The sequence below is a fragment of the Amblyomma maculatum genome, chromosome 6 (genome assembly GCF_055883805.1).
Source record: "Amblyomma maculatum isolate TAMU_Amacu chromosome 6, ASM5588380v1, whole genome shotgun sequence".
In the NCBI taxonomy this organism is placed as follows: domain Eukaryota; kingdom Metazoa; phylum Arthropoda; class Arachnida; order Ixodida; family Ixodidae; genus Amblyomma; species Amblyomma maculatum.
Window position 1 is genome coordinate 186,612,783 of NC_139349.1, and position 16,817 is coordinate 186,629,599.

Here is a 16,817-nt window from a genome sequence, read left to right on the forward strand (position 1 = left end):
ATTTGCTGAGTGAAGCTATGCAGAACTTTTATCCGCATATATATATATATATATATATATATATATATTTAATTGATAATGCATGTTACCTAGGAGCACCTTTCAGTGCTATACCTGAGAAGGACTCTTGAGTTTGAATTCTCAGACCCTAAGCTCCCCTTTAGAAATGTAATAACAAAGGCATATCTGACTGAAGGCATAAAGGAGACACTGAAATAAACAAAGAGAAATTGCACGAGAAGATAGCACATCAATTTTACTGTTAAACAGAATTAGGCAACAAAATAAAAAAGAAAAATGTACTTCTGGGAAGTGGAAGTCTGTTCGGTCCTTTCATATTTTTAATTAGGGAAGCTTACATATCGCACAAGGGTTACCAAATGAATAAGCTGTCTACCACAATTCCGACCGTCAGAATGGTGAGGCTGCAAAGTTTACAGCCATCAATTTACACGCAAGAGTTGGCCGTCATGGTGTTTGGTTCTGACGTGCTCACCAACTCGTGCCTCAAGGGCTCCGGACCTGGCAAGCAAGTCCTTGAGAAGAAAGCCGTGGATGATATTGTTGGTGCGTATGAGTATGTTATTTTTTACATAGTGCTACGAAGATGACGAAGCGGGCAGTGGAGCGGAGCGGAGGGCTCGCGCTAGGCCCGCTGGCCATTAAAGCATATTTCATCATCATGTCAGCACGTCGTTCTGTTCCTGTTGTGTCGCCGTGTTTCATCGCTTGTCACGCCACCACGTAACATTTGGTTGGAGGTGCGGTTCATCCCTATCCTCGCCTTGCACCGTCGAAGCCAACCGTTCGCCGGGTCCATCGGCCGAGAGCCCGTGGAGATCGCCGCCCAGCTTTGCTTCAGCCCTTTATGTTCAGACCCGACCAGGCGCTCTCCCCAGCCCCGTCCCCAGCCCTGACCACAACACACGACGACCAGGAAGAGCCCAAAGCCGACCCGACCGACCCCACGACGAAGCGACTTCACGACCACTAGAGCGAAGACAGCACCCCCGTTCAAGCCGTTCGGCGTGTCCATGAGCCTTGGCCTTCGGCAAACGGTGACGATTGGACCTGATGCTCCGGGGCAAGCATTCATCCCATCTTTGCATTCATTGTGGTCTTCAGCGTTTCATGTCCTAATCCTGTGTCTGTGTTCATCTTCACTTCATGCAATGGATTTCTAGCAATCGATCGGGACGATCGCTCGGTGGCCCCGGGGTAGTGCTACGAAGACGAGAATCGGGCAGTGGAGCGGGGCGGAGTGCTCGCGCTCACTCTTAGAAAAAAGGTACTATTTTTACTAACTTTAGGGTAGCAACTGCTTGTCACATATGTGACTACCTTGTTAGTAAGTGCAGTTAGCAATGGGAAGGTTAGTAACTGTTACCTTCCTGTTGCTAACTTCAGTTACTAATTGAGTTAGTAACCCATTTAGTTAGTAAGTGCAGTTAGTAACGGGTAATTTAGTAAAAGTTACTAACCCTGCCGTTACTAACTGCAGTTGCTAAAAGGGCAGGAACTCATTCAGCTAGTAATATGTATACATATAAAACTTTTAAAATCCCTGCTGCTCACGTCAGAACTGCCTCTTGAGCTGAATTACATGGACAGGGAGGGCACCTTTTGCTCTGCAAGTAATAAGAATAACGAATATAAATCAGTATTACATTTTGAATTAATGCAGTCACATAATTGTAGCCCATTAGTATACACAAACAATTCTGCTGATGCACATTTTGTACCAAGCCATACTTATAACTACAATGGATCCATATTCGGTGCTTCGCACTTGGTGAGGAGCAAATGTTTTGCTCTATTTCGTTCTGCTGTAGAAATACAGCATGCTCACAAATCAAGTTATGCGCACGCTTCTGAGTAGGTGCATCCTAAACGGCTGTACATATAAATTTTGTTCGCATAAAATATTGCATCATCTCATCCCCGGCTTCTATGTTGCAAGCACAACGCGCGTATTAATGTTCCACATAAAAAATATCTTTCCATTTCCGTTCTATTGAACCGTTCTATTGAAATAACCGTTCTATTGAAGTCGATTTTGTGACACCCATCTGTCGCAGTGTTCGGACACCACACTGGTTGACTATGCATTTATCAAACTTCCGGTCTGTGTTGCTTCATGCTTTCCTCGAAGTTTTTCGTTTCGTCTACATATGAAGCCAGGCAGACCGAGCAGGGGTTTTGTAGACCATGATTTCAATATTTTCTTTAGGGTGGCGGTCCTTCGGCCTAGAGAGGAGACGTTCGATGCTGGTTGCCAGACCCTTCCCTCTACGCATATCCATGGTTTGCGACCATTGGCGCGGAGGTCGTCAACACAACGGCTTAAAAAGCCAAGCTGTGCCTCGATTAGAATCACACCATGAAGGAGCCCAGTCTGCTTCAAACCGTCGTGTATTTCTGTTAAAGAACTTAGATGGGGTTCTTCACCTGTACCTTGAATGAGGACAATGTGCATTCATGCGAGAAAGAATTCGGAAAAGGAATAAATGTAGCATCCTGCTCACCATTTCCGCATAAGATAGAACAGGGTACTTTCCGATAACTTCGGCTGTTGATGGCTGCGTGTCTTTCATCCACTGCCTCCTTGATGCACTGGTCTGTTTCACCAATTCGGATAGCTTCGCGTTATGAGTAGAGGGCCGCTTGACCTCTTTTTTCATGAGCTCCACGTGTCCATTACCGGTCAGTTCACCATGCAGAATTGCTGTGTCTGGTGGGAGATTTGTAGTCTGAAAAGAAACACCAAAATGAAGAGCTGCAGAACTGAAAAATCTACATCTACACAAAAAGTGCAAGCCTAACATATACTGTTTCTAACGTTTCTTTGAATTACGTTGTATCTTTTCTGCTACTAGATATACGCGACGAAGCTGTTTGCACTGCACTACTGGCCCAATCGCATTAGTCACAACCACAGTAATTACGCAAAATAACCCTATGCAAGGGTTATTTTGCCAAGGCAAAAACAATCTAAGCTAAGCATTTTCTTCCTGTGTAAGCTATTCACAAAGAAAAAATGCAGTGTTCACGGAAATACATCAAGTTAGAATGCCCTGGGTTGAACATAGCCGAATTGCAGCAGAATTACTTTCGATATTTATCCCTTTAATGAGAAATATTTCTGTATGCTTAAAAATGCTCATGTAAATCTGTAAGTCTTACTTTCTACTGAAAAACATGTCAGAAACCCATGTTTTCATCTGCCATTCTGATCGAGGCTAGATCAGGCAAGACATCAACGGATGCGCGTATCAAACATCGCCGATCGCTGCCTGTCACTCTGATAAAGGTACCCTATTCAGGCGGCAGTCCACATTGCACATTTTAGGTTCAGAAATCACTTACCTCCATCTTCAAAGCATCCGCAACATCGGCCTGCGTTTGTTCTTTAACACTGATTATCTTTTTGAGCTCTTTAAACAATGGTATTCGAATGAACGGAGTTCAGTAGCCGTTCTGACACGTGGATAATGTTCTGATCAAACGCCTACAACATGCTTTGCAAACACGCAAGCAGGCGAAACGGGCAACAAGCGGCTTCCCGCGCGACTGTGCCCCGACGTAACGTAACACAATCGTGCAGGTGCCTCACCCGACGGCGCTGTCAGCGCCACCACCGCCGTCCACCGGCCAGTTTGGTGTCTGCAGGGGGAAGCGTAGCAGGCATGGCAACAGGAGCCGGCGCGCCGCTGCTGATAGCTGCCTGATTTCAGCCTGCCTTGGGGTTGACAGGTATTTTTCGGGGCTCAAACATAGTTAAATGCATCAAATATTTTGAGTCTGGACATGTGCATCATGTGAAAGACTTTTGCACAGAAAACGGAAGCGAAGTGTCTGGCCGATGCATTGCACAGACTTGTGCCTCAGCGTCCTCGAAATGCATCAAACTGACAGCAATATTATTTCCGTCGCTGTAAGCAAGGTTTAAATTTTCCTTTTTCTACTCAACTGTCAACCGACCAGGCACCTCGGAGAAGCCACCTGCAGCTGCAAGGCAGGCATTGCAGGAAAATGAAAACACGTTGCTGCTGTGACAGTGTTTTTAAAGCGCAGCGACAAGTTGCCGAAAACTAGTCATCCGCAAGCCTGGGGAATACCAAGTTCCAGAAAAGTACCCGAAGTTTTCGATGGTCACGAATTGAAACTAGAAGGAATCAAAAATTATTCTCTCGCGAACGATACGCTTTTGTTTAAAAAAATGTATACATGCTACTACGTAGGACAGTCATTTTGATCATGCCACCTCACTCTGGCCACTTTCGGCAAGCTGCTGTTCGTGACGTTTCTGCTCAACGATGACGAGAAGGGACGGAAGCCGAGTCGATGGCGAAGGTCACACATAGTCATTGCACCGCATATCGTGGGAACGCACCGCCGGCGGGTTTCATTGAGGTGAAGACGAGACGCCTCGTCCGAAACGAGAGCAGCCGGCGCCGATCGCTCGCTTCAAACAACCACTGCCGTCAATGCCGTGTCCGCCAAGAACAAAGAGCCCTTCCCTCGCGGTGTTGCCTTGCGCGCGCTGCGGCGTCGCCTCCTCTGTTTCCGAGGTCTATGCAATGGCCCTGTGGCCGCGTGAGTTTTAGAGGTCCTCCTTTTCGACTTGATCGTTTTGCTCGCTTGACATATTTACTTTGCCTTATTTGCTGAGCTTGTTGGCATTCATATCGTATATTATTAATAAATGCAACACCTAGCCCTACTTTTCATTTATTTTCCTTATGGATGGATGGAAAAACATTTATTTCATCGGCTTTAAGAGGTTCAGTTTGATTGCTGGCCGCGCCAGATGGCCGCCAGTTGCGTCCTGTCGGCGATCTCTTCGGCCCACTCAGTGACCCGAGCCTGGATGGCTGGGTCCGAGCAGCACAGCACGGCCTCCCACTCCTCCAGAGATGGAGCTGCAGCAAATCGGCAGGTGGCGGGTAGGCCGCGCACCCCCCTGTAATGTGGTCTAAAGTAGCGTCGACGCCACACTCTTTGCATTCAGGGTCAACCAGCTCTTTGAATATACTATATGAATAAACTTTGGGGCAGGGGAAGGAGCGGGTTTGTAGCTGGCGCCAGAGTATCTCCTGGGCCTTGCTTAATGAATTGTGTGGTGGAGGGAAGATGCACCTTCCCAGGCTAAAATGGCGAGTTATATCATGGAACGAGAGCAAGCCCTCCCTCGCGCCCGCGGGAAACGAGGTGCTCACCGCCCGGCCGACGAAACCTCGGGCATATTCGTTCCTGGGATTCGTTCCTGGGATTGCCCGAGTCAGCCAACACATACCAGTTCTATCGTCCTATCAGGGACTGGACGGTAGCTTTTAAGGATATTCGTGGCGGCAGCCGACAGACGGCCCCTCCCGCAATTCCGTACGGCTCTTTTGGAATCACTGACCATAACGTCTGCTTCGGTAGAAGCGATAGCCAGCGCGATAGCTGCTTCCTCTGCAGCCTCGGAGGTTCTGGTGCGTACAGTAGCTGAAGCTAAGATGTTGGTAGGCGTGGACTCACGGGCCCCAGTCACCGCACAAATCGCGAAACCGCGGTCCGTTTCTTCATATCCGGCCGCATCTACGTAAGCAACTGAATGGTTTCCTTTGTATTTGGTGTGTAGTGCACGTGCGCGTGCTAGTCGCCTCCCTTCGTGGTGAATGGGGGGCATAATCTTAGGGAGGGGCTTGATAACAAGCTCCTTCCTGATTGCTGTCGGTATTTGCCTGCGTTCGTCCGCCATGGGTTCGGCATTGATGCCTAGCCTCAGAAAGACAAGCCTCCCGGCTTTCGTGCGCGCCAGTCTGGAGTACTGCGCTATTAAATGCGCTTCCTTGAGTTCATCAAGTGTGTTGTGCATTCAAAGATCTAAGAGCCTATCGGTTGAGGTGTTTCTCGATAGTCCTAGTGCTGTCTTGTAAGCTTGCCGGATAAGACATTCAACCTTTTTCTTTTCGTCTTGGTAAAGGTGCAGATAGGGCAGGGTGTAGACTAGCCTGGTGATGACGAAAGCCTGAATGAGTCGACAGGTGTCGCGTTCTTTCATGCCCCTCCTCTTGTTGGCTATTCGCTTGATTAGTCTGGCTGTTTGGGTGACTGTTGTGGTCAGTTTATCTAATGTTCCCAAATTTCTGTGGTTACTCTGAATGAACATGCCTAGGATTCTAATGGTGTCTACTTGTTTGATTGGCAGTCCTTTGAGCTCTACTCTGATTGCAGGAGGCGGAGGTCTGTTATTTCGATTGGGGCCCTCTCGAACTACAAGGAGTTCGGACTTAGAGTGTGAGCATTCAAGACCCGCCCTTACAGCGTGTCTCAATGGTGTCGACTGCTTCCTGAAGCACACTTTCTATTTGGGCATCACTTCCCCTGTTCACCCACAGGGTAATGTCGTCCGCGTAAAACGTATGCTGTAGCCCCTCGATGGCGGAGAGTCTGGGGGGAAATGTTATCAGTGCAATGTTGAAGAGGGACGGCGACATCACAGAGCCTTGTGGTGTTCCCTTTCCGCCCAGAGATATGGGGTCTGATTTGATCGCGCCGAGAGTGAGCTCGGCCGTCCTGTTCGTAAGGAAGGACCGGACGTACCCGAAGACTCTCTCTCCAGGATTCAAAAGCGAGAGGTTTTCTAATATCACCTCGTGAGAGACGTTATCGAAGGCTTTACAGAGATCAAGCCCAAGTATTGCCCTCGTTCCATGACAGTACCTGCGATCCATAACATCCCTCGACAGCTGGATCATGACATCCTGCGTGGAGAGGTTGGGTCTGAATCCTATCATGGTTGAGGGGATGAGGTCGTTGTCCTCTACATAACCCTGCAGCATGTTGAGAACGATGTGTTCCATTAATTTGCCTAGGCACGACGTTAACGAAATGGGTCTTAGGTTTTCTATGTTAAGCTTCTTCCCTGGTTTCGGTATGAATGTCACTTTGGTATGTTTCCATTCTCGCGGTACCTCTCCTTTCCTCCAGTAGGTGTTCATGAGGTCAGTTAGAGCCGAAACTGAGCCGATATCTAGGTTTCTGAGGATTTTGTTTGAGACGCCGTCTGGTCCCGCCGCCGAGGTAATCCTGAGTTGTCCAGCACTTTCACGTACGGCTCGTCTACCCCCTGATTTCGCAATGCCTGCATCACCGCCGAGGTTTCAACTGAGTCAAGTGCTTTTTCGTAATCAATGAATGATATGTATAAGGGCTGGTTATATTCCGAGCAGTTTTCTATCACCTGATTGATGGTATGGATATGATCGATAGTAGAGTACCGTTTCCGAAACCCTGCTTGATCCTTTGCTTGATTGAAGTCTAAGGTTGTCCTGATTCTATTAGCGATTACCTTAGTAAATACCTTATACGTAACAGAAAGTAAGCTGATTGGTCTGTAATTTTTAAGGTCCTTAGAGTCCCCTTTTTTATGAATGAGGATGTTTGCATTCTTCCATGGTTCCGGTACCGTCGATGACACCAGGCACTGCGTATACAAGGTGGCCAGTTTTTCTAACACGATATCTCCCCCGTCCTTCAGCAAATCCGTAGTTATCTGATCCTCTCCAGCTGATTTCCCCCTTTTCATAGTTTCTAATGCTTTCTTGACCTCGTCCTTCGTCATTGGTGGAACGTCTGAATGTTTTTCCCTACCGCCAATCTCATTACGGTCCTGACTATTTTGGCTACTGTAGAGATTTGTATAGAGCTCTTCGGCTACTTTGACTATCTTATCCATATTCGTGATGACGTTGCCCGCCTTGTCCCTTATCGCATACATCTGGTTTTTGCCTATGCCCAATTACTTCTTTTTCGCTTTAAGGCTTCCCCCGTTCTTTACAGCAAGCTCAATTTTCTCCATGTTATACTTCCTTATATCGGCCACCCTGCGCTTATTGATTAGCTTTGATATCTCGGCCAATTCGGTCCGGCCTGTTGGATTGGAAGCTTTCATTCTCTGGCGTTTCTTAATCAAATCTTTCGTCTCCTTAGACAGCTTACCGGTATCCTCTCTAACTGTCCTACCGCCTACTTCTACCGCTCACTCAGTAATGATATCTCTGAAATTATTGTTCCTTGCTTCTAGGGTAATGTCGCCATCCTCGGTTATTTATTTATTTATTTATTAGTACCTCACAGGCCCCGAAGAGCATTGGGTGAGGGGGGCAAATCGGTACAAGAATATCGTACAAGAACGCGGTACAAGTCAAATACAAGAAAGGAACAAGAAACTTATACAAAACCGAGTTAAAATAACATCAGACACGAGACACGAAAAACAACGTTAAGAACAAATGAAACTGTTGTACATTTCGAACATCACTATGGCAATAGATGTATACATAGATGTTTTTTAAACTCACCAGGATCAATGAAAGAGATTATGTTGTCAGGAAGATCATTCCAGAGTTTTATTGCTCTAGGTAATGCAGAGGAATTAAACGACAGGGTCTTCCCATATATCCGGTTGAAGCTGAGTTGATTGTGTAAGCGTTGTGAAGAGCGGAAAGGTGATGCCAGAGGTAACAACGAAGGACGGGTGTGAACATATTTATGGAATAAACACAGAAGTGAAATGGAGCGACGAATTTCAAGTATCTGTATGTCATTAAGGTTTTTAAGCTGGGATACACTTGCGAGGGGACTATAATTGCTAAAAATGTACCGGGCAGCTCTGCTTTGAATGGACTCGAGCATATCTATGAGATATTTCTGATGGGGAGACCATATAGGTGAGATAAATTCCAGCTGTGGGCGAACAAATGTAAAATATGCAAGTTTTCGAACGGAGCTAGGTGAGTTTCGAAGGTTCCGGCGTATGAAACCCAATGTCCTCGACGCTTTGTTGCAGACTTCAGAAATATGAGAAGACCATGAAAGATTTGGTGTGAACTGAATTCCAAGGTATTTGTACGACGTAACCCTTGATAGAGAGGTATTATTTATAGAGTATATGAAGTTAGAAACAACATGCTTGCGGCTAAAAGTCATTGATTTACATTTATTAGGGTTAAGAATCATTTGCCAGTTTTGACACCAATCAACAATAGTGTCAAGGTCATTTTGAAGGGTCAGGTGATCAGTCTCAGAAGCGATCTTACGGTAAACAACACAGTCGTCTGCGAAAAGGCGTAAACGGGATGAAATGTTAGTGGGAAGGTCGTTAATGTAGATTAGAAAAAGTAAGGGTCCAAGTACGCTTCCCTGTGGTACGCCTGAGGTTACGTCACATAGGGATGAGGAAGAGCCGTTGACAACTGTGAATTGCTGACGTAATGAGAGAAAGTTTCGAAGCCAAGATAATGTGAGGGAATCAAGGGAAAGGGTAGATAATTTTGTAAAAAGCCGGTCATGTGCAACTCTGTCAAATGCTTTTGAGAAATCTAAAAAGATGCAATCTGTTTGCTGGTTATCATCCATGTTGAAATGCAGGTCAGTAGTAAATTCAAATATCTGGGTATCACATGAGTAGCCTTTCCTAAAACCATGCTGATTTGAAAAGAAGAAGTCATTTCGTTCCAGATGGTTGTAAATGTGAGAAGCGATAATATGCTCAAGTAATTTACAGCATATGCATGTTAACGAAATAGGCCGATAGTTATCAGGAGAGGTTTTGTTACCCGTTTTGAAGACAGGGATGACTTTGGCTTTTTTCCAGTCAGTGGGCAGTTCTCCGGAGGATAGTGATTGCTGAAATATATGACACAAAATCTGGCTGGAAATTGAAATGGTGTTTTTAAGTATCTTCGAATTAATGTTGTCCACTCCGGCAGATGATGATAACTTTAGATTTTTAATTAGTGATGCGATACCCTCAGCACTAATGGTGATGGGCTCCATGAATGGAGACTCGAGAACAATTGGCATACTGGAATAATCTTCCTTAGTAAACACTGATGCAAAAAATCTGTTGAACGCGGTTGGACATTCAGTGTCAGCTAGCGGCAAGCCATCAGTATTGTGTAGTTGTATGATGTCATGTTTACTTTCGGGAGATATAGTCTGCCAAAACTTCTTAGGATTAGTCTGCAAAAGTGACGGCAGATCATGAGTGAAGTATTTGTTTTTGGCAGCGGTAACAGCAGAACAGTACGCTTTCAAACACAGTTTATATCTTTCCAACGAGGTAGAAGAAGGAGCAGATCTAGCTATTCTGTATAGGCGCATCTTTTTATTCCGTAATCGACGGAGGGTCTTGTTGAACCATGGATTTTTTATGTCATTAGCTATTGCAATCAGAGGAACATGTTTCTCTATCAGTGCAGATTGTTTGTGTTTGAAGAGCAACCAGTTTTCTTCGGTAGATCGTTCGTTCCTTAGCGGGAAAAACACCTCATTGAAAAATGAGGCAAGTTCCGTGTTAATTTCATCATATCGTGCTTTACTATAATCTCTAATTTTTTTAGTTGTAATACCTGCAAACAAGCTCGGAACTAGAATATCAAACTGCAGCATCTTATGATCGCTAAATCCGTCAAGATACATAACCGGCCCTATGGTATCGGGAGCAGTGGATAGAGCTAAATCAAAAATGTTAGAACCACGCGTATTCTGGCTAATCACTTGAAATAAATTGAAATCTAGTGTTAGGTTGATGAATTCTGTTGCAGCATGACTAGTTGAAGACAAAGAAGGCCAATCTATTTCAGGAAAATTAAAATCACCCAACAAGTAGATGTTGCTAGGTGAACTGTGTTCGACAGCGGCAGCAATGCTAGACCGAAGATCATGAATGAAAGAAGTCACACAATCGGGCGGACGGTAACACACTCCAAAAAGTAAATTCGAAGATATAGTTTTGCAGGCAACCCAAACTATTTCGAGGTCTGAGTTAGAATTGATAGCAGTGAATGGTAACGTTTTTTTAATACCAAGAAGCACCCCACCCCCTCTTTTATCTGCACGGTCATGTCTGTAGATATTGTAAGCATGGGCGTCTGGAAAGATTTCATTGTCTTTGATACCGGTGTGCAACCAAGTTTCAGTTAAAGCAACTATATCAGATTCACTGTCTTGCAAAAAAGAGCAGAGATGATCACGTTTAGGCATCAAGCTTCGGATATTAGAAAATGAAAGGGACAGCGTCGAAGCCTGGAGGCATGACGTGGACTGAGGACAATCACGCAATCTAGGTGCATTGCCTAGCTATGGTGATACTAATATGACCGAATCAGTGGCTCGGTCATACGCATATGTTTGTTTGTCCATTCTAAGTTTATCAAATGCCAGTTTATAAGACTTGGATTGTGACTTTGCAAATTTGGTCAACTTGCTTCTAGCCTCACGAGTTGTAGCGGAAAAATCCTCACGGATTGCAAAACTGGAGTCCTTCAATTTGTGGCCATTTGAAAGGATGTTCTGCTTGTCTTTAAAGAAGGTCATCTTGGCAATGATTGGTCTGTGCCTATCAGTTTTGAATTTGCCTAATCTATGAACCCTTTCAAACTGTGAAGCAGTCATAGATAAATCTAGGTGCTCTGAGCAAAATGCAATGACTTTCCCTGAATACCTATTCTGTAGCGAGATCCTGAACTCCTCTGCCCTCCCCCTCACCGCTAATTCGTTGATGGGTTTCTATCTTACTAATCTGTTGCATTCTTTCTTCAGATTTAGGCTAATTCGGGACCTCACCATCCTGTGGTCACTGTATCGCACTTCCCCGATTACCTCTACATCTTGCATAATGGCGGGGGTTGAACACATTATGAAGTCGATTTCATTTTTAGTCTCCCCGTTCGGACTTTTCCATGTCCATTTCCGGTTCTTCCGTTTGCTGAAGAAGGTATTCATGATTCTTAAGTTATTGCGCTCTGCAAACTCAACTAGTAACTCCCCCCTGCTATTCCTAGAACCAATGCCATAGTCACCTACTGCCTTGTCTCCTGCCTTCTTTTTCCCTACGTGGGCACAATGAACGCTGCCTTCGGCGCAAAAGCAAACCTATTTACGTTGGCCACATGATTCAACTGATATGCTGTCCACCTCTGCGCTGGGCGCTGGAGCATTGTTGCACGCCACTTGTTCAGTGCCGCGAGACCTATCTCCACACTGAAGCAGCAGCTCCACTATGAAGCAGCAAGATTGCGATCCGGTGTGCAACTGCCAGGGGACTCTGCTCGGACTCCGTGCTTGCGAACCACGCCTCTTAGAGCAAGTCACCTTCCTGAGGCTTTTTCGCTAATGGAGGTGTCATGGAAATTATGTGTTGATTTTACTACTACATTATTGTTTCCATGGCGACAGGGAATTAAGTCGGACATTTCATAAGCAGTGGCTAGCTTAAAAGCACTTTTGTAGTGAAGTTGCTGCTTCAGTGTGGAGATAGGTCCAGCGGCAGCGAGAAAGTTGTGTGCAGCAATCCCTTAGCGCCCAACGCGGATAGACAGCGTGTCTGTTGGACCATGCTGTCGGTGTAAATGGGTTTGCTTTTGCCCTGCAGCCGAGCATTGAGTTGGCTTCCTATTCCTTTCTAACAGAAACGGAACGAAACGTCACTGGTATGTCTACACCCTGCATAGTAAAACATGTTACAAGAATCGGAGCAACTGCATATGTGGCCTCTGGCCCAAACCATCGATTCCAAAGTGCATGTAAATCATTTAATACACAATGGCCTTATAGCGCACAGGAGCACCCTGTCCAAACTAAAACACCTTAATGCTGGGTGGTTTTAAAGCAGGACTCTCCAAGATGAAAGCAAAGTGCTTTTAAATGCATGTGAAAAACAATTACAGCCGATTTACACAGTTAATCAAATACGAAGTAGGTGCGTAGCTCTGCTTATCTCTGCTTGTGCTTCTAGGTTCTTGAGCCGTGTAGCTGCAATATCAGAATCAGTAGAGTCGCGTTCCCACTGTCTTCGTAATCTTTGCACTTCAGCACTTCGAGCACGGCAAACCTGCGCCGCAGTGCCAGAAGGTCCAGCCTCATCCATTGCGACGCGAAGCAAACGCGCGACGCAGCCACGTCCTCAGCTTTCTTTACACCATGGCCATTGGATCTTATTACAAATGAGCTAGAAAGGGGCACAGTGTATCGCATCCCTCTTTGGAATGCACTGTTCTGCGGCTGAAAGGTTTGAGGTGGGTTCAAAGGGGGAGAGAAAGAGAGATTTGAGGACGAAAAAAGGTAATCCAAGAGCAGGGTAATGCGCTGGTAGGCAAGTGCCAGTTAAGGCGAGGAGGTAAGCACAAGCTGCTTCACAACGCGGCGAGCGGCTTGAAACAAAGGTCCAGGGAGCACCACGCATGAACGTCTGCTGGCCTTGAAGGCTGGGGAGTTACTGATGCGACGTGAGAGATGCCGAAGTTGAGGACGCACGAGCGACACACCACTGCACAGTTCGGAGTAACACAACAACATTGCCCAGTGAAGGCCGCGATGTCCGCAACTGTGACACGCCCCACTCTCTCACTGATTGGATCTGTGGGGCCGCTGCGCCCCCTCACTGCTAAGTCGCCTGATGTGGATGTAGCCACCTTCTCTTTTTTCAAGTTCACGGCGAGACGGACAGAGAGAGAGAGTTAGAGAGAACGGCTTCGGACAGACATCGGCGAAATCCGCGATAGCGGCTAGTAGTGCTACGCACTAAAAGTGTGTTTGATAGCGGCTAGTAGTGCTACGCACTAAAAGTGTGTTTGATAGCCAGTGTAGTGTTTGTTTACTGTGCAGACGGGCACATTGCTAGATTACCAAAGGCCTTCCGAATTGTGCCGCTGCTCCAACTTTGAAACAGCTAGAGAATACTGTCGACAGATTTTTAAAAATAAGTTATGTTCACTAGATATCAAGTCCAATTTAGAATATTCAGGCAATGTTTCACTACAACAAAGCTACGCTTGAACAAAATTTTTCGCTGGTTCCATAAATTGCATTCAGTGGGATTCGACTGTAGTGCACTACAGCTCATCAGACAAGCATTAGGTGGTTCCAAGTATTGTACTATCTATTTACTTTTTTTTTTCTTCACATAAATTTTGCTGCCACATTTGTCACATTATTATTTTACTTGAGCCTCATTTACTTCTTGATTGTTTTCTTTTCAGTCCACGTCATGAAGAAATTCAGTGGTGTGACGGAGTCGGCCGTACGGGTCTTCTTGCGCCGCAAGTGTAATAACGCGGCATCAGCGCAGAAGAAAGGCCTTGAAACAAGTTTAAAGTAATAAACAAATCGTGACAGGAATTTACTTGCATACTTCCCATGTTTTTTTGCTGAAGTAATATGCTTTCGAGATTATTGCTTGCATCCCTCTTTCTGAAAAGTCACTATTATACCTACGTCAAACTCAGATGAGAAAGGTAGAGGTCCACTGTGATTGCCATTACAGATTGATGGCTTAGCCCTCGTCTCCATTTCAGATGGGGCCCTTCAGGCGTGACAGTTTCTTGTTCCAGCTATGATGATCACACATTTGCTTTCTCGTTCACTAACCGACTAGATGGGCTGTTTGCAGCTATTTGTGCTTGCCAAGTGCGCTCATATCAGAGCTAGAAGGTCCAGTAGTAAACCACCTAATTTTCAACTCTTTTGGACTAGAATGCATGATGCCGTTTCAAGCTTTGGCATTGGGGGCACGGTCTGTAATAAATGTATAATTGAATTCATTCCTTACAAACAGCCAGACACTATTACAAAGGCACCCTGCCGGGATGGCGCAGTAGTTACGGTGCTCGACTACTGTTCCCAAGGACGCGGGATAGAATCCCGGCCTCGGCGGCAGCTTTTCGATGCAGGCGAAAAGAAAGGCACCCGTGTGCTGTGCGATGTCAGTGCACTTTAAAGAATCCCAGGTGGTCGAAATATCCCGAGTCCTCCACTACGGCGTCTCTCATAGCCTGAGTTGCTTTGGGACGTTAAACCTCACAAACCAAACAAACCAACCAACTATTAAAAAGGCAGTGCTTAATGTTACACTGAGGTGGGTAGGGGGAAGATATTGACTAGTGCTCAATATTCACTACATCTGTGTCGCATATTTAGTCTTTTTTTTAAATAATTACCTGGAAGGTGAATAAAAATAAGGAAAGGTGACTGAGAACATTGCGGTCAAATGACATTAAAAAAATGCTGAGGCTTAGCTAAGGTTAAGCCTAGTCAGATGCGAAGCATATTGGTGGCTAGGCTTGGAAATGCACGGTTTTTCCTTGGTTAAAGTCAGAAATACACGGTTTTCCTTGGTTAAACTCGGCAATAGCATGACTCGTTCATCTCGAAAATACGGTAGTATAACTGTGTTACCGACACACAACGAACATGACAAACCCCGGGCCAAAGTTGATCGATTACCACTACGCGAATTTGTACGCGTACCAAAAGCTCTTAGAAAATCGACGTGCTGAAGGGATCAACGATTATGAATTTTTCGGCAACAACACGGTCATATGGGAAAGCCTCCCCGTAAACTACCCATGTTCATCTCCGGCTGCCCATCTCTCCTCTGCTCTGACGTCACGCATCACGTGGTACTCCTTGGTAGCGACGCCGCGCTCGACCGCGCGAGCCGGCGGCCCATCTCTCCTCTGCTCTGACGTCCCGCATCACGTGGTACTCATTGTTAGCGACGCCGCGCTTCATGGCGCGAGATGCAGTCCGGTGTCTCCTCTGTCGTGACGTCACGCATCACGTGGTTCTCCTTGGTGGCGACGCCGCGCTCGACGGCGCGAGATGCAGCCCGGTCTCTCCTCTGTTAGGGTCCCTAGAAATATTGCTAGTCTGTCGTCCGCCGGCCGCGGCGGGGGCTGCCGCTGAATGATCGCCGCGGTGGCGCTGCGGTGAACCGGAGTGCGCCACTGCTGACAGAGCAGACGACGCGCGCGCCCGTGCGCTTCGAAATGCATTCGCTGCATGCTCATGTCAGGTGCCTTGTACATGCGATGCCGCTCTTTAGTCTTTGATTTCAGTTTAGCCGTAATATTGAATTCGCAGCCGAGTAGTTGGCATAACCACGGATGCGACTTTTTTTTTTTCGTGAGCGAAGTTTTGCGCGCATGCCCCTGAGCCGATGTAGAAACGAAGCTGCTTTTTATACCCTATTATCCTGCTGAAGCTACCGCCGTGCCGTATTGTAATGAAGACTTCTGAGGATTTTGTGCAAACAATTGCGCATGCATGGAGAACTATACCAGACGCACATTCTAGGCTCCAAGGACCATGTGTGCGAGCAACAGAGCGCTGTCGCCGGCGTTTTCATTCACGCTATAGTTTCATCTTAACTTCTTCGGACGTTTAGCTAAGTTATAACACGTATGTAGAACTAGAAACTTTCGGATGCATGCACAATTAAAGCACGCAAGATGGGAACCCGAGCCCTTCAAATCGCACCGCGCTTCAGGCAAACTGCTTATAGGCATTCTTTGGTACTTAGGAAGCCTAGTAGCCACTCATCAGAATATGCCATCACTTTTGTTGACTTCCGTTTTGCAACCTCTAAAACATATTTTAACAGCTAGCTGTTAGTTGAGAGGGCACTAACACTTCCTTCAAACTCTGTCCTTGAAGGTGTTCATTTTCATTTTTCATTTCACCGAGAGCTTTTACCAGCTTTGCCACCTTGTCCTTCGATCGTACGACAAACTGCTCGAGACATAGAAGTCTGTTTCTTAATTTTTTCTTCTTCTTGACAGGGTGTTCTGAGTTAACTTTCGCAAGTATTTGCAGGCTATATGCATGTTGCATCAGAAATAATGGTACAGTTCGTCGCAAATTAAGCAACGCCCATTGTAGGTGGGAAAGGTCTTTGTAATAGGCTTCAATCCGCTGCCAGGACACAAGCTGAGTTTCGCAATGTCCTGAATAAGATTAATTACCTCTTCTGTCGACTTTACAGC

General features: G+C 46.0%; 1 protein-coding gene across 1 annotated transcript; it reads left to right on the forward strand.

Moving 5' to 3' along the window:
- The first annotated feature begins 416 nt into the window (after positions 1-416).
- On the forward strand, positions 417-14,152 carry LOC146187575 (uncharacterized). Its single transcript, XM_084608229.1, has 2 exons — positions 417-567; positions 14,034-14,152. Exons 1-2 carry the CDS (start codon positions 417-419, stop codon positions 14,150-14,152), a joined length of 270 nt encoding a protein of 89 aa, XP_084464355.1.
- Positions 14,153-16,817: the final 2,665 nt, after the last annotated feature.

Excerpts from the sequence above, each read along its gene's own strand:
- LOC146187575 (XM_084608229.1), top strand. The coding sequence starts at position 417 with ATGGTGAGGCTGCAAAGTTTACAGCCATCAATTTACACGCAAGAGTTG. Across the intron at positions 568-14,033 it reads AGCCGTGGATGATATTGTTG|TCCACGTCATGAAGAAATTC; the intron begins GTGCGTATGAGT and ends TTTTCTTTTCAG.